The 19,899-nt window shown below is 45.3% G+C and overlaps 2 protein-coding genes across 2 annotated transcripts in view; one reads left to right on the forward strand and one right to left on the reverse strand.

The window, feature by feature from the left end:
- The window catches only part of LOC123027541 (keratin, type I cytoskeletal 18-like), a 17,307-nt gene extending 3,705 nt beyond the window's left edge, over positions 1 to 13,602 (forward strand). The window contains exons 2-8 of the mRNA XM_044438475.1: positions 3,925 to 4,007; positions 6,514 to 6,670; positions 8,347 to 8,511; positions 8,612 to 8,737; positions 10,368 to 10,588; positions 11,508 to 11,536; positions 12,827 to 13,602. Coding sequence (XP_044294410.1) covers positions 3,925 to 4,007; positions 6,514 to 6,670; positions 8,347 to 8,511; positions 8,612 to 8,737; positions 10,368 to 10,588; positions 11,508 to 11,536; positions 12,827 to 12,924 — 879 coding nt within the window. The 3' untranslated portion in view covers positions 12,925 to 13,602. The remainder of the gene's footprint in view (positions 1 to 3,924; positions 4,008 to 6,513; positions 6,671 to 8,346; positions 8,512 to 8,611; positions 8,738 to 10,367; positions 10,589 to 11,507; positions 11,537 to 12,826) is intronic.
- A 367-nt stretch (positions 13,603 to 13,969) lies between these two features.
- The window catches only part of ARPC2 (actin related protein 2/3 complex subunit 2), a 36,703-nt gene continuing 30,773 nt past the window's right edge, over positions 13,970 to 19,899 (reverse strand). The window contains exons 9-10 of the mRNA XM_044438162.1: positions 19,281 to 19,381; positions 13,970 to 14,415 (exon numbers count right to left, since the gene is read on the reverse strand). Coding sequence (XP_044294097.1) covers positions 14,391 to 14,415; positions 19,281 to 19,381 — 126 coding nt within the window. The 3' untranslated portion in view covers positions 13,970 to 14,390. The remainder of the gene's footprint in view (positions 14,416 to 19,280; positions 19,382 to 19,899) is intronic.

The raw sequence follows: 19,899 nt of genomic DNA on the forward strand, positions 1-19,899 counted from the left end.
TAATAATAATAATAATAATAATAATAATAATAATAATAATATTCCATCTTTTCCTTAATGGATGTTGTTTGGTAAGAACGAACATGCAAGGAACTCTGTGGAATGGCTACCACCTGAAGGTGCTGTCAGCTGGGCCTTTCCCCTCCACCCTGCGAAAACCTGTAAGCGGAGCAGTGTCAATGCCTGCCCGAAGCCTCCTCTGGAACCCCTCTGATTCTCCCCTGCCTGCGAGGCCAGGGTCACCAGCAGACCTATCTGGGGGCTTGCCCACGGCCCATGGGCCTGCCTCAGAAGGGGGCCACTGGCAAGCGACTCCTGAAGCTGCTCCTGGCCTTCGTCTGCTTGTTCACCTGATTCTTTTTCTGGCTCAGACATCAGTGGCAGTGAGAAGCAGGGGCAGAGCCACCTCTGCCTACCTCTGCACTGGCTCCCTGCCTGACTGGCAGGCAGGCAAGCAAGGAAGCAAGTGGCAGCCATCATAAGAAAGAGAACGGGGCTCCTGGAACTTGGTGACAATGGCAGGGAGGAGGCGGACTTGTTGGGGCCCATTGAGGGGGTCTTGCCCAAGGGCCTTCCAAAAGGTGCAGCTGGCAAAACCCGCTTCGGCTGTTTGAGCACCTTCTGCCTCAAGCTGCTTTTCCCTCTTGCACCAGACAGAGCTGCCTTCTGGGCTGTTGCATCAGCACAGCCAGGTCTTCCTGTGTACTCTATCCAGGCAGCTGGAGGAGCGGGGAGAAGGGTTTGGACAGCTGCTGCCCCAGAGATAGCATGGGAAAGTAGTGCCACCTCTTCTCCTTCTAGGAGAAGTAAGAGTGCAGTGGCTGAGAGCACAGGGAATCCATTAGAAGTTTTTCCTGCTACTCCAGAAAGTAAATAGCTAAAGTAAATAAGAGCCTTGCCAAGTACAGTCCCCTTCCCCTTTTCTTGGCAGCTTTGTCAACAGAGCTTAGTTAAGGCAAAAAACAAAACCCAGCTATTTCCTGCTTCCATTACTTGTCACTTGTGAACAAACAACATCCTTCTAGATGGACTTCTTCCTTGTACAGTTTGTTTGTCTGTCCAAAAAGGACACACCCTAAAAACTTGCTCAGAAACTCACACAATCTTCTCATCTGAAACACTGCCCTCTCCTCCAGTAACGTACATCTGCAGTAGTTTTATTGCCGGCTTCAAAGCCTGAATTTGGGAGGGTCTAGGTAGAAATCTAAACTCTTGGTTTGGTGGGTGGTGAGATGGGAATCCTTCCATTCATATATGAGGTTTTTCAAAGCTGAACAACAATAAGCAGCTCCTGAGTTTCTTATTGCTAATCTATAAGTGCCATTCTGCCTAGAGAGCCCTTGATCTGCTGAACACGAGCAATGCATTTTTCCTCCATTTTCTAGAGAAATATTGGATTGGATACAGACTTGGTCATCCTTAGAGTGGACAACTCAAATCAGTGAGAATCATTGCTTATGCCTGTCTTGTCCCGTTGACTTTAACTGGTCATCTCCAAGGGTGGTTGAACCTGCTTCCCACACTCTGTCTCCCAAAGTGGCACACAATCTGCCCCCAATTCCATGTACAAACTGGCGGTGGCATCTTAGTTCAGTATTAGCAACACGGTACTTTCCACTACACCTGGGGGCATCAGGTTAGCAGCAGGCCATACGGCACATACAGCTCTGCTCTCAACACGTTGCAACTGCTTCTCTTCCCCACCACTGGCTGCCTGGCATGGGTATCTCACTCTGTCTAATGGTAGGCCTGGCTTTGTTTCCTGAGCTTCCTTTTTCTCAGCTACTTTCTATGCTGTACCCTTTCTTCAGCCATGCTATCTCTAGACTCTCCATCTTTACTTTTTCTGCCTCCTAAGGCCTTTCCCCAGTCCTCCAACTGCCCATAAAAAAATTTAAAACCACATTTTTTATACAGTAGTTTTAAATGTGTGTAGTATAATCAGTGTTGTCTGCTATTGTTTTAATTGCCCAGAGAGCATCAGCTTTTGGGCAGTATAGAAACGTAATCAATAAATACCAATGTTCCTAAGACCTGTGAAATATTTTATTCGCAGATAAACTGTTAACTTTCCCTTCCCGCATGGAAACTGGGCTGCAGACATTCCGTGGTGTGTGTAGTTGGAAAGTTCGTGACAACATTATGTGCCAATGTGCCAGCGCAGTCAATTGCTATCAAAGGCTTTGCTGCTGCAAAGATATTTGAAAATAGCTGATTTATGTATGTATTTATTTGTTACAAGGCTGGTGTTTCAGGTTTGGCCTCTGAGAGCAGCAGGTTTGATTTAGTTTCCCATGAAACATGATCCAGCTGGGTTTGTTTCAGCACACAGGAGAAGAAGCATGCGGATGTGTTAATGTGAGAGAGCAAGAGCCTGGACCTGAATACTCACTCATTCAGATTCTCATTACCAGCAAGTTAATCATCAACCCGATGGCATCTCACAAATGTCCTCCACTGGTCTGCACACAACAAACAGCCATTAGTTCCAAATCCTCAGTTTTATGATGTAGTAACCAGCTTCAAGAATCCATCTGTTGAAACAAATAGCTTAATTCGTTTTGCAAATACTTCAGGTTATCATTGAAGCTGCGAGCCACTTTCAGGTCCAAGTGCCAGCCGGTTTCAACAGGAGTTGGAAAGGTGGAATTGATAGGATAATAAGTAAGGACAAAATCATGACAGTCGATTAAACCAAGCTTCATATCTTGCATTTTGTTTTTTGTATGATAACTCGCACTCAAACTTTGCCAAGGCTCAAATGTTCCTTACCTCTATATTCAGACTGCAATCCTATCCCCATACTACTTGGGAGAAAGTCCCACTGAATTCAGCAGGACTTTCCTCCAAGTAGACACGACTAGGATTGTGTCATCAGACACTCTCCTCCCAGTAGGTGAACAACAGGGGGTGGCTGTTACCATTGCGCACTTGTGAAGCCCTGGAGCAGAGCTGCCATCAGAGCAGGACTTTGGGCAAACAGCCAGTGAGTTCAGGAGGGCCCTCAAATGCAGCAAGGCTTGTGAAGGAAAGGTAGCAACACACGTTCTGAAGAGGGCTTCTCTCAAAGGCCGTTCGAAGTAATACGTGTGATCTGAAGAACGCCTTCCACTCCCCGTAAGGCCATTGAGTACCAAGGCTAAAGCTGCCCAAGTGCAGCAGGGACCAGGCGCCAACACCAGGCAGCAGTGGGGCGAGAACGTATTTGCCTAGATAGACTTCTGGTCAGCAGAACAGGAAGGGAGCCTGTCAAACAGCTCCATTGAGTCACACTGCTGTCAAATATCATGGAAGAATCACCAGTGATATAGTGGTAAATTCGGAAGTGTGGGCACTCATCATGAGGCTCTTTAAGCCATGCCCCCCAAGGAGTGTTTAAAAATGCAGGCATCAACAAAGCAGTTTGGGCAGGAAGGTGCGGGGAGGGTTTTTTTCTCCACTAGGAGCAGGTCTTCTCTAAAGTCGATGGGTCCTGATTGTCCGTTTGCAACAAAATACTTTGCATTGCAACAGGGACCCTCTGCTGGGCAAATTAATCCTCCCCTCCAAGAGGGAACAGGGAATTGCTGATCGCATCAGCACCAGCCATGGCTCTACTATGCTTTGAAGTTGAAGCCACTGTGAAATTAAAGAATAAACACAAATGCCCTGCTTAAGTGTTATGTAACCTGCAACATGGATGCAGGGAGATTGTGGGGCAGCCCGGGGGGGGGTGTGTGTGTTACAGTTAGCTCTGCCCTCCAGGTCTTCTAATTCCTCTTGGCTTCTTACACATTCAGGGGTAAATTGTCCTCTTCTAGGCATGGGGGCTAGAAACCTCAATTGTCCACAGTTCCTCAGGGTTTGCAACAGTGGGGGTTATTTTGCCATAGAGTTGCGCTGTATGGACATGGCTGATAGACAACTGTCCCTTTCCATGAATAGGTTGAAGATCTTAATATGGAGAACGTCAGACTGCTTCTGCAAATCGATAATGCCAGACTAGCAGCGGATGACTACAACCATAAGTAAGTTGTTTTGCTTCCAGTCTTGTTGGGGGCTGCAGTATAAAAGCCTCCCTGCAGGGATACTGATTTAGACTAGCTTGAGCATGTAATTATAAGACATCACAAGGAAGTCTGGGACAGAATGGGAAAGAATTCCTATTCTGTATGTGGGAAAAGGATTTTGAATAAAAGGCAGTGTCTTTTTGATGCTGTTCTTTTCTCATGGGTTCATACTGAAACACACTCGCTTACACTAACTCGTAACTCATTAACTTGTCAGTGTTAACTGGCTATCACACTTCTTGGGGAATATTCCTTTCTGAGGTCAGGTGCTCCCAAGTTTTCTCATCCCCTGAAATTCTGCACTGAATTTAATACTTGACATAGAATTAGGATTCTTGAGGTTATTGGCCTCCTTCCTTCCTTCCTTCCTTCCTTCCTTCCTTCCTTCCTTCCTTCCTTCCATCCATCCATCCATCCATCCATCCATCCCTGCTTCTAGTCCTTATGTTTACATTTTCTGTAAAAAACAGCTTTGATAGGAGGTAAACTAGGGCGGCCCTTCTGCTGGCAATCAAATACATCTTTTATTCAGACAAAGCTCTGAAATTTAAGCTGCGTTTGCCACTGAAGGGTTTTTTTGCAGGGAGTATTGAATGTTATTGCTTTTTATTTATATTGTCTGTGTTTTTGTGTCAATTGTATTTCTTTGAAGGTTTCTACTGTTAGTCTGTCTGAGTGACTTTTTGGGGAGAAAGTGGGATATAATTTAAATAATAATTATAATGATGAATGAAGGCAGAATCTTTGTGCCAAGCATGCCTGTTTGTCTGTTTCTCATGGCCCTTCCCGCACACCCTTTTACTCTAACACCCTTGCTGCACTTCACTTACTCATATCAAATTCAGATATGATGGGTTTATGGGGAAAGCAAGTACATTTCCTTTGGTACAACACTGAGCAGCACTGATATGAGGCTGAAACACACGAGCTCTCATGCTCTTTAACAGGGCCATGTGGCAGCAAAGGATGATGGGCATAGGATTTTTTGCTCCAATCTCAGAAACTTGCTGTGAGGTTAAGGTAGGGACCCTGAGCCCCAGATTACCTCACCCCGCTCTTGCAGCTGGTGCTGAAACGATCCCGGGGGTTGTCGCTCCAAGACTGCAAGAGTAGCCCCAGAGACAGGCTTTTGGAGGCAGGGCGGTGTGTGTGTGGGTGTGGGGGGGGGGCAGCCTCCAGCTGCATGCAGCATTTCCGAGGGGTCCCTTGCATCCTTTCCCACCCACTCTCAGCCGAACGCTTAGATGGCCGGAACCAGCCCTGTGCTTTGCAAGATGCAAAGTGGCCTTTGCCTCTACCAGCCTCCCATCCTGCATAGGATGCTTCTAATTCTCCAAGTTTAACAGGTTATGGGAAACCTCATGGGATTGTTCCCTAAACAGATGTTAGTTGAAACTTCTGTAGTAAAATGAATTTCAGGAGCAAGGACAAATATAGCCAAACTGGAAGCACTTCCTGTATTTCTAACATCTGGACTTTGAAATAGAGATGATTCAACAAATGGGAGACTTGATGTTGCCACAAAATTAAACAATTTATTCAGCATCCTGAAAAGTTGCCATTTCATTAGCCAAAATGTTTGATAGACGTCGAGTTCTGGCATAGAAAACGCTCAGTTTATGGTCTGGCTTGTGAGTATACAGCATTAAAAACACATGTGCAGCAAGAGGAACAGAATGCTTTGACCTTTGTGAATCACGTAGATTTGCATTTCCTTTTCAGATATGCACTAACCACTCGTAACTGGGTAGCTTAACCTATGCCTAGTGTTAAGGGCTGCCTGTTACAACTAGAACCTTCTGAAAGCTGACCTGGGATGGGGGAAAGAGAGAGAAGGGAGGAGAAAGGAGGGGTATTGCTTTGACCTACCGCTTCTTTGGTTCTGGCCAGGTCCACCACTGGCCAGAGGCTCCTGGAGGGTTACTCACGTAGGGATGAGGTCCAATTTACCATTAGGCTTTGAGGGATTATGGGGCTGCCTGCTGTTTTCCTATTGGGTGGGTGTCAGTTTTAGGATTATTATGGCCGGTTTAATCGGGATCATTTAGGTTGCTTCTTCTTGTCCTTTGAGTGGGCATATTTAACACATGCTCTTTATCATGCAAGCTGCTTTGAGTTCTTGAGCTTAATATTGGGGTAGGAAACTGATGATGAAGAAATACACATATATTTGATCTACAGGGCTTCGTGAAGCCATGAAACTATAAAAAGCACAAAGCAAAACTTGGGACAGTAAAAAAAGATCCAGCAGCCACTTCGACATGTTTGAAAGGGAAGTGCGGCTTCATTCATGTGCCTTTTATACTTCATGAGCTTCTTCTCAGCCCTTTAATGGAGGCACGTGCACCTGAGCACAAAAAGAGAAGTGAGGATCAACTGTGTCCCTTCAGTGATCACTGCCAAGTGCACATGTTTAATCCCCGCATCTTGTTCTTTCCTTTCTGCTTTTCCTCCCTTTTACCAGGCTGGAAGTAGAGCAGGCTGCATGTGACGGCGTGCAAAAGGACACCCATGGCTTGCGCAAAATGATCGATGACACCAACTTTCTCCGTATGAAGTTGGAGGGGGATCTGGAGTCCTTCAGAGAGGAGCTGGCTCACTTACGCAAAAGCCACAAGGAGGTAAAGGCACCCAGGTGGAAAACAATCCGTGGGAATGTCCGTTGGCACATTCTTCTCATATTATACGGAAGCATTGTTCAAGCTTGTTCACCTGTTTTCTGCCGTAGGCTGTCGTATCCTGTTAACTCTTGATTGGAGACATCAAGGCCCTGTTTTCCCTTTCTATGGCTGATCATCTTTAAACTGGGCTCAGACTGGACAGCCCTTCCAATGAAGGATGCCTACAATAGAGGGCTGCCCTTTGATGGCTCCCTTCAAGTACAGGACTGCCCTTGTACATGAGGACACATGAATATCCTAACCTCAGTTGTAGGTCTGCCCCCTCATTCCCTCCTGGTAGCAACTTACAGCGCAGTCCTATGTCCATTTAGAAGTAAGTTCCATGGAGTTCAAAGGCACTTACGCTTACATTAGAGTGCATACTAGTCTTCCACAACATGGTGCCCTCCAGAAAGGTTGGACTACAACTCCCATCACCCCAGCCACCAAGGTATTGGCTTTGTTGGCTGGGGAAGATGTGAGCCATAATCCAACCATTCTGAAGGGCACCATGTTGCGGGGGTGGTGCTAGACCGGCCCGAAGCCTCGATTTCGTTGCTGCCCTGAACATGTCCTGCTCACAGGCTCTGGAATCATTGAGGGACAGGAGACACAGAATACACACAGTCCCCTGAGTACTCATTGCATGGCAGTTCCACGCTGATCTTTTTCTGGTGCTGGAGGGTTTTTCTTAGTAGAGTGCCTCCTTTCATTTCCCCTTTTAACTCCCACGAGAGTGTCTGAAAAAGCTTCATTTCTAAAGTGAGAACAGTCATCTGTGGAAAGCTGTGAACAGGGCAAGAAAGACCGCTGCACTGCATGGTTACTGCAGGACCGAAGTGTGGGCTTCCTCTGTTGAAACCCTCCTGTGATGATCAGGGTCATGGCGAGGCCAAGACACTGGGCCCTTTTGCCCTCTCTCAGCTCACTGATTTCTGTCTGCACAAAACAAGGTGGTGCTGTGCGCCTACACTAGAGCTTCTCTCCGAGTCATCTTTATCTAGCACACCAACACAACATGGCACTTTCACAAAATAAAAGAGGGTGGCTTCCCTGCCCCGAGGTGCTTACAATCTGACATTTGAAAACACATGACCCATGGAAGAACATGCGTTGTATTCTGTTACCTACATACCTGTACGTGAATATGCATTGCATTTGGTTAGTGTGCCTATGGGGATGAAGAGACTATGTCAAGGGCTGTGCGGGGAGCCATTTTAACCTCCACAAGGGGGCATGTTAACCCCTTCCAGCCCAAGGGCCACATCCACTTTCAGGGAAACTTTTGGTGGCCATGCTCCATTGGTGGCTGGGGCCAAGGGCAAAAGGAGCAGGCCCCCACACATTTGCATGCTTTCAGAGATCTGACTGCTGTTACCTAAACCTTAGACAAGGAATTTCAATCTTTTAGAATGGGAAAAAGGTTCCGCCAAAGCCAGGAAGCCACCAAAACTCCAGTGGCTGAGGGAGGGCAGGGCAGGGCACGGCAGGACCTGGGGGAAGGGGGTGTGGCCATATGATGAACTCTTGCTGGCCAGATCTGGATCTTAGATGGGCTGGATTTGGCCTTCAGGCATGAGCTCAACACCTTTGCTCAGCAATACAACAGGAAGTCTCTTCTTCTTGACTGCCTGCAGGAAGTGGAGGCACTCAGTGCTTTGGTGGCCAACTCTGATGTAACGGTGCAGGTGGATAATCCACAGAAGAATGACCTGAGTGAGATGATTGCTGAGATCCGGAATCAGTATGAGAAAGTGGCTGAGCAGAACCGTACTGATGCTGAGAACTGGTACAAAACCAAGGTGAGGAAAGTGGGGAACCAAGCAGGGTGGGGTATGGAGACAGCATAGATCCCCCCCACTCCATCTTTCTCCCCCGTGCTCTTGTTGCTCTTCCTTGCAGTTTGACTCCATGTCCCAGGAAGCTGCTGTAAACACGCAAGCCCTGGAAGAAGCCAAGAATGAATTGACTGAGCTTCGCCGGCAGATGCAAGGCCTGGAGATCGAGCGGCAGACTCTCCAGAAAATGGCAAGGGAGTCACTCTTCCTCCCTCACAACTCCTAGAATAGCCTGTGGTTGCCTTTTGTTGGCAGCTTAGTCGAGAGGGCAGAGCTTGTCCTCCTGGAATATTAACAGCTCAGGGAGAATTAGGACATACAACCGGTGGCCTACCTTCCACATTCCTGAGAAATCTTGGGAGCCTTGCAGTCTATGGGATCTAGAAAGAGCAAATGAAGGACTGATAGGGCCAGCAGTTGATGGGGTCCAGAGAGCTGCAATGGGAAGGTGTTGGAGGACAGAACAGGGACTGACTAGGTTCAGATGACATGGTAGTCCACTCTCAGTGGGTTACAGTGTTGTCTGGTCCAGCTATGCCAGCAAGTCATGACCTGTTTAGCATGAACAATCCATGAAGAGAGCTCGTGGTTTGTTGTTAGGTTGTGAAGGATGGGTTGTTCGCCATGGTTTGCTATCTTGGCTAGTTTCAGACATGATGTTCAATCATGTTCAATGTCAAGCCATGCAAAGACACAGTTCAACCCATACTCAGCCCTCGAGTGTGGGTTATTGACTAGTGTTGTTTGAACTCAGTCAGAGTCTAAGCTAGCCTGCTACCCTCAGGTGTGATGGACATGCTGACCCATGTCCCTTGAAGCCAGGTTCTACTGCAAATATGGAGGATTATGGACATTTGATGAATGGGAAGAGGAGGACAGAGGCTAGGTTTGCCTCTGTGGTTTGCTCACCCTCCAATACATGTAAACAGCTAATTTCAACTGACTGAATATTTTTCTCCTTCTGAGGCTGGCTGAGGCACCACCAGGAATCATCAGTGGATGGTGGAACTTTGCTCATCCCCATTCCACCCCCCAAGTGCCTTCCTTTGTGCCAGGCCTAAAAATGGTCTTCAGTTTTTGCATCTCAGTGGGCACAAAGAACTGTGCCAGCTGTGGGAAGCAGAGGAATCTTTCTGAGACCAGTCCTAGCTCTAGGTCAAGACTGGGTCAAAAGCTGGGACTCCGATCTATCTAGGTGCCCCCAGGGCAAAGATAGGAGTCCATAGGATGGTGCCTTGGGTTCTGAATGTGGGGGGACACAAAGATGTCAGGGGGATCCACAGTGAAATCAAATGAATTCGATTTCTTTGAATTTCACCTGTAGATTCCTCAGCAGACAGGCTTTTTCCAAGTTGCCCAGTTTTGTGGACATTTTTGTTTGTTTTACTTTTGGGAGGATGTACACAATGGAGTGAAATTCTCACATTCTGCCCAGAACTATTTGATTCTGTCAGTGAGAAGATGACAGGATGAAAGAAGCCCGAGAATCCATGTGACACAGGTGCAAAGGGTCCGGGCGGGGAGGTCCTGTCCAAAAGGAGAACATATTTTAGCTTCATTTAGCTAAGGGAAGTAATCGTAGAGGGAGAGCATTTGTGTTGCTTTGGGGCCTGGCCAATACTGAATGCTTTGTTTTCGCTTAATGCTGTAGAAAAATGAATCAAGCTCCCTTCGCTGTACCTCTCCAGAGACAAAAGCCCTTTTACACCATACATGCCTCCCTGTCCCTCCCTCCACCACACAAGAAGAGCATCACTCTTGTAATGCAGGGGGTGTCGGGTGTTGTTCACTCCCCAAACACAAGCCATTCTGTGCTACAGGTAGAAACCTTGGAGAACACCTTGAAGAACACTGGTGACCACTATCGCAACGACATGGCTAATCTCAACCATGTCATTGCCAAGCTGCAAGATGACCTGGCAGCTTGCCGGGCTGACCTGGAGAGGCAGGCCCGAGACTACGAGACCCTTCTGGACATCAAGAGCAAGCTTGAGAATGAGATTGAGCACTATCGCAACTTGATTGAGGGAGCAACAGTCAGGTAGCCGGGGCTGGGCCTTCCATTTTTATGTTCACAGGCACAATTCTATTTTGAAGGGTTGCCCAATACATTTATGCTCAAGAAGCTGTAACTAGCCTGATGAGCATTTGCCTGTTTCCAAATGTGTTTGTCTCATTCATGTTTGATGTAGAGTTATTGTCTCCAAAAACTTCCAACTGCTAGTTGGTTAGCCATTCTTGTCTGTCATTCACTGAGCCAAAATTCTTAAGGCATGGATGTATGCATCTATACAATAGAGTTCTCCAGCGATGCATGTATCTGGAAATACTTCTTTCTGAGTAACAAAAATGTGCAGGATGTGGCCTTATCTGGACTATCCAATCTTGGTTTAAGAAACCAGGATTTGTGCAGGATTCAAGCATATTGCCTCTTTGCTCCTGTTTCTATCGTCCCTTCATGTGAGTGGGAAAACAAACCAGGAAGCCTGTTAGCCATGGCTTCTTGTTATATCTGAACTGAAAAACTCTGGTTCATGGATTTGAAGCCATGGTTTAAAGTTGCTTGCATTTTTAGGAGAAAGCAAGGCGGGGGGGGGGGGAATCCATTGGGTGCTTATTGTCCCTGTTGCAGTAGGATGGGAAAACCTGCCTTCTAGTGAAGTTTTCCTTTTGAAACCGTCACAGAAATAGCAGAGACCTTGGGGGACCTGGGCTTGGCAGCCCTGTTTTCTCAGTTCAGGATTGATAAAAGGCTGCGGCAGACCATTCATGTTTCTTGACGCCACACACTTCCGGGGTATTAACTTGCCCAAGCATAGATAAGGCAGCTGGTGAGTGTAATGGGCAGAAGCTGGTCCAGCAGGAATAGATGGATGCAAATGTGGAGCAGGAAGCACACCTGGCATGCAAATTGCCCTCAGGCTGAGCACACAAACACCTGCCATGTTTTGTATTTTCAGAGGGGAGTTGCAGAGCTCAGGGAAAACAGGTAAGTATGATGTAGTAGTAGAGAGACAAGAGTGTAGAGCTACCTGCTTCTGCATCTGCCTGCAAACTGCTTGCCTACCTGATCTCCCATCCCACAGTTCAAGCAGACTTTCCCAGGGTTTGTGCTTTTCAAAAACAGACTTCATCTGGAAGCACCCAAAATCATTGCACGGAGTTGCTGTTAAAATCCACAGGAATGCCAAGCACATACTGTCCCATGGAAGGTGGCAGAACCAGGGGTCTGTCCTCAGCAAGTCAGTGTTGTGCATCACTGGGTGATGGCACAGCCATTACACTTTAATAAAACAGATTCATGCACAAGGTAGGAGCCTAGCCCTTTCTCACTGACAAACAGCACTTGCAACCTCAAGAGGAGACTGCACAGGTACCCTTAGGATAGATGATGGCTCTAGAATTGTTAGATGCTTTTTAAAAAGTTTGAGACCACTGCATCACATTTCTCTTACCTTTAAAGGCAGTGTACGCAGGATTTGCAGGTTGCCACTCACGCATGCCCTGACCCATTGTAGACCTGCTTGGTTTTATCAGAAGTAGCTGCATTCCTTAAGACACTCCCTATATGGAGTCTTACACTTAGACCCTATCATTTGGTACACTTAGATCCCAGATCTGTGCTGTCCACACAATTTACTAATCCTTTAATCCTGTACTGTGATTCTCCTAGCTGCTCCATATGTCCATTCCAGTCACTTAATATGTGCACACTGACGGAACATATTTCCCCTAGTTGTGATTTGTTTAAAAACAGAATCCTCTTTATTCTGTGCAGCTGCTATAATTGTGAGCTGAAGGTAAAAATTAATGCAGGAGAAAAGGGACTTCGTGACCGTTTTCCCCCACTGTAGCACTTTCTACAGAAAATCTCCTGTCAACAGCTGCTTGTGACCTCAATGAGAAAATACGGCCATTTGCCTCTTCTCCAGGAGAAAGAAAGCTGGGGAGGAATTGTATGCAGGAACATAGTACAGCAAGGCAAGGGTGTTATTCCATGAACAGGCATAATGCACACCTGAAACTTTCTATACATAATGGGAAAAAGGTTCTTTTTCTGAATTCTGAAGTGTGTAGTTCCATCTTGTGCCACTGCTGGTTAGTGAGGGAGTTGCTTATTTTGGGGCCATTTGCAAACTGCATGCATTTTTGTTTCAACTCTGCTGAAATGTTGGAAGTCAACTGCTTCCTGCTGTTGCTTTCTCAGACATCTGATATTGCCGCTCTAGTCCAGCCTTGGTTTTGCTCTCTAACCAGTTAATTCACCTCTGTCTTGTAGATACCAGAAGACAGACAATTAAGAAGGTGGTGGTCACCACACAGGAAATTGTGGATGGGAAAGTGGTGGCACAGAGATCCGAAGAAGTGATTCACTAGGCTCTTCCTGTGTGCGATGTGTATTTTGCTTATCCCTTTGTCAACAATATCTTCTATTGATCAATAAAACAGTATCTGGCAACTCCAAACATCCTGTCTTGAAATTTGCCTACACAGCTTAGGCAGGATCCATATTAAAAAGGCATCTGTGAAACCAAAAATCGAAGTTTGCATAAAATATGTATCTATACAGCACTACAATGATCAGATGCTGCCAAAACTTTTTCCCATCTACTTAAGACTGAGGCCTTAGCTCCATATAGCACTAATGGAGTAGAGGGAAATGCAGCTTTAATAACTCCCACAGAAGAGGTAAAAAAGAGGCAAGGCACTCAATGTTCTTCCAAGATAGTTGTTTCCCCACTATATTGGGCATACCTGGAGAAAAGTCTGCATCATCAAGTATTCAGCAGTACAGTCAGTTTTCTTCTCTAATTCCCATACTTCACCCTAATTGATTTAACTGCTGGAATGTGACCTGCCATATGGCTGGGCAACATGCATGCAGCACAGGCTTTCCACACATTCTCACAACCATCACTCTTTGTAAAACTGTATGAGCAGAGTTCTCCAGCCAGCCCTACTACTTGGGTAATCCTGTTAAAGATGTCTCCCACCTCCAAGGACCAAGCTAGGTATTCTAGACAAATGCATGATCGGCTCCACATTTGCCCAAACAGGAAGAGCAGGAAGGAAACCTCATAAGTTGTCCAAACAAACAAACAAACAAACAAACAAACAAACAAACAAACAAACAAACATACCCCTTTGATATAATAAGAAGAGGATAAATGAAGGCAATTGTATTTGTAGATGTACCTGGCTATTTCCTCTTTTTTCACAGTAACAGATTAACTTTTCCAAATTCATGTTTCTTTTTCTGTGACCAAATCCTGTCAAACTTCAACCTGATATCAGAAGATACTTCTGAAAAAACTGAGCAGAAGTAACTGGACAGTGTGTGCGTTTTCTCCACATGCCTTTCTGATTTAGTGTGGGCATAAATTAATATACCTACAAAGGAATACCCATAAATCATGAATGGTAAGATAGAAAGATCTCCTTTATTAATGAACTCCAACAATATTTCTTCAGATACAGGAGTCGTGAACTCAAAAAACTCAAGAAAAACAAGTTAATATTGCATTATTCTCATAAGAAATACTGCAACTCATTACCGGTAAACATATTGCAAAGCAAAACAGCTTGAAAAGGTGAAGGGGGAAGGAAAGAAAGTAAAGTTGATCAAAATGGAATTAAGGTTTGTTTTTTGTTTGAACTATTAAGTCCTTGCAAGCACAGCTCGATTCCGCAGATCACTTCCCAAACTTGTGTAGAAAATATAACCCTACTGGATTTATTTTCTTAAGAGCCCAGAGAGGTGCAATGTTAAAAAGCTACGATTATCAGGTAGCAAGTGCTCCAGCCTTCTGCCACAGATTTCCAGCTCCACCTTGCTCCAGGCGTTAACGGGATGCAAATGTCTTCCCCCTGGCAGGAATTTCGGAGGCATCATTAGTGCAGTACTGCTACACCGTAGTCACATGTTAACCACCTACAACCACCTGACTTCTGAATCTTACCTTACTGCCCTTTCAGCAGAGTGGCCCATCACTTCCTTACTCTAGACCAGCCTTCCCCAACCTGGTGGCCTTCAGAGGCATTTGGATCACAACTCCCACAATTCCCATCCAGCCATTGACTGGGAATTTTGGCGGTTGCAGTGCAAACATGTCTGGAAAGCACAAGGTTGACGGCTGCTCCAGACCACTGAACCTCAATACTTCTAACTGAAGTAAGATAGTGAATTGTTTTGAGGATTAATTCAACATAATTGCATTTTTCCTCAGATATCCAGGAAGTCCCCTTTCTCCCAAAATACTACTTGGCAATTTTCACAACTTTAGAAAAGACAAGAGACACGAATATATCAGACCACAGAGGCTAGAAGCAGCTTCTCATTCTATTTCTGTGCATTCAGAAACAAAAGATGATACCAGACTACAAGACACATGCATGTTGTATTAAATAGAAAGTATATGCTGTTATCCAGAAGTTCCACCAAGATGGCTTTTTCATGTGTTGTGTGTTTGGGTACTCCTTTTTCTAGTCACCACCATGTAATAAGACTTTCAGAAACGTGGCCTTGGTGGTGCCAGATCACGCAACTTTGCTGAAGTCAGGAGTCTCTGCAAAGTGCCTAAAGCGACACTATCATGGTCTTTGTTCTAGCTGCATTGTGACAACCACCTGGTATGTCTTAGCCACGTGCTTCCAAAATCCCACTTGGTGTTTCCTTAGCTTGCAGCCCATTCCTTGAGACTGTTCCTAGCACTCCCTCTCCCAATCTGGTGCTGAACTCCTATTTCCAGAGCTGGAATGTCTCTTTCCCCCTGCCCTGTGGTACCAGAAAGATGTGTTGCCTTGTATGCCCAGATAAAGCTTCACCATGTATGAGGCCTCCCAATACTGCTTTCCGCCTGCATCTCCTTCACCACCCACCAATTAAGAACCCAGCTGCCTTTCAGAAGGGGTATGGGAAAGGGAACTTATGCAGCCACATTCATAGAGCTGTAGTTACCTGAGCTTTCCCTTCTTGGTTCTATGGGGCGGCAGCACCTCAGTATGGGCTAGCATAACTGTCAAGGCTGTAAACATTAAACTGAGTTGTCTGCGTTTAGTGGACAAGCTAAAGATCTGAGGGCAGCACTGAGATACATCAAGTTCTTGAAATAAGCCCCACATTTAGCTGGCTTCCACTCCTTGTCTCTTTTTCCCTAAGTTCCCTATCCTATCTGGTATTTTCCTCAGATTAGTCTGGGTTTATGGAGACCCCCTTGACCTATGGTCCTCCATCCTAATTCTGCATTTAAACTGTAATCCATACCCTTGCTGGGGCTCTGTAATGACGACTTATTTTGACATTTAGTGTCCCTATCACTGCTTTTATTAGCCAAGCCTAACAGGGACTGAAGGCCACAATGTGTGAGGCCTGAGGTGGTTAGCCCAAAATATGTGAATATGTGCACCAAGTCTGATATAAAGGTGGCCAACCTATACCCACAGAGGGTTTCCAAGTGATTGTGTCTGACCAAGGTATTGTTCCCCCTTCCTCTAAACACGATCCCTTTACCTACCCTTTACTTCCTCTTTCCCAATCTTGTGCAGAATCTGTATTCTGCCCCTCATGTGACCTACTCTTTGCCATTGAAGCTTGAGGCTCTTCTTGTTGCGCTTAGTCTCTCCAAGTGGTGCTTTACCCTTTTTCATATGTTGAGACACCGTAACTTCCTGCTTCTCTCTTCTTCCTCTATCATTGTAATTAGGAACAGCCTGCCCAAGCAGCATGGGTGGACTGGTTCAGTCATTCTTCTTCTTTGTACAAACATTTGTGGTAATGCAAGCTTGCAATGGACTCTTTTGTTGAGTAAATTTCCCCAGTTTGGTCTAGAAGAGAACAAAGTGTACAGGGTGTACACAGTGCTCCTGGAGAAAACTGCCACATTTCCAGGTCCTTTGGATGGATGGATGGATGGATGGATATATATCTATATATAGGCAAATTCATATGTGCATGTGGAATTAGGAGATTCAGTCATACAAATACCACCTTCACTAATTTTCTGTGAAGCAGCAACCAGGAAACAAATCAGCTTCCTATTTCAATATACTTTAAAGGGGGAAGTGCAGATTTTTATGTATACTCATGCAAATACACTTCCTCACAACTGATGTGGTACCCAGTATTGTTTGTATTTTGGTACTTTGATCTAAATAGAGAACACAGTGCAAACAACCACCAAAAAGGGCACCATTCTCAGACTGGAGGGAAGGTAAAGGCGTATTCAAGGCTGCAGTCAGGGCACTTAAAACCAGAGTAAGGTTAGACTTGGAAATGCCACCTGATTATAATGAAGAGTCTAGAACTTCTCCTAAAAATGCAGCAAACCCAGGAAAGTCAAAGGACCTTCCTGAAAGGCAAGAGTTTGTATTACACCACAAGGCATTTCCCACAGCTGTTTAAATTTACCACTAGTTTTTAAGTTCAACCTGGCCCCCACCAAAAAAACCCAACCCTTCAGTGCTGTGGCCAGCTATGAGGCTCCAGAAGCTAGAAGAACAGGGAAGATAAAAAGATAGATCTATTTTTATAGGTTAAACAAAGAACAATGAAAAAAGATTTAATAGCTGTAAGAAACTCCATTTGTTCTTAACCAAGAGGACACAACACCCAATCACCTCAAGCAAGATAGCTATCCTTGCTCATTTGAGGATACATATGTTCATACAATAGGCAAAGGCTGCCTAATGCAGAAGTTGGGCTACTAAGAACTGAACCAAATGCCCCTTTAAGAAGGTGTTATATGTGCTGAATCCTTTGCAAGACAGAGTCAGCCTTTAACACATCTAAGAACAAACTGCAGGTCTTCCATAGCTGTGTCCTCCTCTTGCCTTTGGGATTCACAGCAGGGTCCTGTTTGGCTTAATCCAATGCTGCCCTGCCTCCCAAAATCTGGAGATTTTTGTTCAGCTTGTATTTTAGCAGCTCTGCCTGGCTCCCAGGTCATACAGTCTCTCACAATATCAAGATCACTAGGACAACTGGCTCAGATATTAGCAATATGCCCTTGCCAGAGAGTGGCTATCTTCCTAGAGAGGTTGATAGTGCCCTAATCTGTAGCCCACTAGACTCTCCTTTATTTCCACATAAGGCCCTAAGCCAGCCTGCCTGCCTGCCTGCCTGCGAGGGCTGAAAGACCTGCCAAGTGATCTATCTCCTCACTAGTACTATCCAGTCTCCCCAGTGCAGCCTCAATTAAACTGCTTGCCTCTCTGCATGACACTTAACTGGCAAAAGGAACCACCATGCTGGCGGTTCTGTGCATCCACAGAAACCAAGAATAAAAGGGACAGATGGATAAGAGAAAAGGAACACGAGAGATGCAGCGTTCAGCCTATGCTTGTGTTCCTAGCTCAGTGATGTCATGGCTAACCACCCAGCAAACTTACTACTGAGGACTGCAATCCCTTTGACAAGTTCCAGGTGAATGATCCAGAGCATGCTTATAAAACATTCTTCATCCTTGTCCTCTATAGAAGTGGTTTTCAACTGCCGGTCTGCTTGGTGGGAGCCATGCTGGATCTACCTTCTCGGCAGAGACCTGAGGACCAGACTTTTTTCTGCTGAGTTGTGGTGGGGTAAGTGTTGGTCTGGGGTTGTATTGGCTGTGTTTTCCTGGCCAACCTGTGCTGGTGTGTGGGAGGGTTTGAGTGGGTGGGGTTAGTTGTATTTCATTATTAAAGCAAGTTATTTCTTGTGCCAATGTAGTGCTTCATCTCTTGGAGGCAACACTACAGCCACAATTTTCAAGTATTCTTCTGGGCAGGCGGCAGTGGATTTTGCATTGGCCTTGTCTGAATTGAATGCTGCTTTCCATAAGTTTCAGTTGTATTTGATTACATTTAATTTTGGTATTTTGTTCTTTTGTTGGCATTCTTTGTTGTTTGGTTTCCAGTTGTTTTGAAGAATTTTCATTTTTTTGGTACTGAGCTTGGAAACTAATACACAGAATACTGTACTAGGTGTATGATGCCTTCTGTTCCTGCCTCAGTGGTTCCCGAGGTGGTTTTCCTGTTTTTGCTGGTCCCCAGCTGTAGAAAGGCTGAAAACCACTGCTCTAAAGTTAGCCATGTGGTCTCTTTTTTCACTCCAGGCCATGGGGGAAAAATTTCACTACAAGACACTCTTCTGCACTTGTTTCTTTCCAGAAACCCTGGAAACCCTTTACCACACCCTGTGCACTGACTTGAGCAAATTAGGCAACACTGTCACCTTTCCCTTTTTTGTTTAGGCTACTGGCCCACTGGGTAAGCACGAAGCCTCATCAGGCTTCATCCATTTATTAAACTGTAATAATCTCCAGAAGGGCATTTGCCGCAAAACCAACATTCTTGTAGCACACTGAAGACCAACATATTTATCATAGCACCAGATAGGTGGACTGCAGACCATGAAAGTTTTTGCCATAGTATGTTAGTCACTGATGTGCTAAAATACTCTACTGGATCAATTCAGTGAATCATAAACTAGACCACCTAATGCTTTGGGGAAAGAGGGACATAAGTAGAGGTTAGTGCAAAGTTAAAGAAATAATATCCCTTTATCTGTCTTCATAAAGTTGAAACTATGCTTTATTGTTAATGCATAAAGTACCATCACAACCCTCTCTGTGGGATGAGAACAAAACTAAGCTATTCAGGGTCTTCTGTTCTTCTCCAGATCTGCACTATACCAAGTGATGGACAGGACAGGGCATTAGCTGCAGAGGGAAGAAAGTTGCTCCTTTGATACTTACGTGATTGTTTTCATTTCCTTCTTTTCTGCATCTGGCCGGGCACGATTCAGCACTTTGAGGAAGTCTGATGTTTTCGCCCTCATACGCGTGTGAATATAAGCCTGTATTTTTTTTTTTAAGAAGACACAAAAGAGAACTGAGGGGCTTCATCTTAACACTCAGAAATTCAAGCTGCATCTACCCAGTCTAAAATTACAACTGGCAACAACAATGTGCATCTAGTGGCTTGCACAGAAGTTATGTGCAGATAACCAAAAGCCAAAAGTGAAGCCTGAGACAACGCAAATGTAGTTCTTAGCCTAACCTTCTATGTTTTGCCACTTTTGCCAAACTGGAAATGTAATATAAGAAAAAGGGGGAGGCATCTATGTCAAAAGGAACTGTAGGATCACTCAACCCTTTTGCTCAGTGGTGAGAGAGTGTGTGTGAGTGGGGGGGAGAAGGGTGGATTGTGTAGAGAGGAATCATAATCAGCTGCTCTCTCACCATGGAATTGTAAGGTTGCACATAGACAGTATTTGTACAACCTGAAGTCCCAAGCAGTGGACATTGGTATGACATGCCATATTCTATCATATGTGACAGTTTATATGCCAATTAATCCTGTCCTGGATAGGAC

This window comes from Varanus komodoensis, unplaced genomic scaffold (genome assembly GCF_004798865.1).
Source record: "Varanus komodoensis strain SLA01 unplaced genomic scaffold, ASM479886v1 scaffold32, whole genome shotgun sequence".
NCBI lineage: Eukaryota > Metazoa > Chordata > Lepidosauria > Squamata > Varanidae > Varanus > Varanus komodoensis.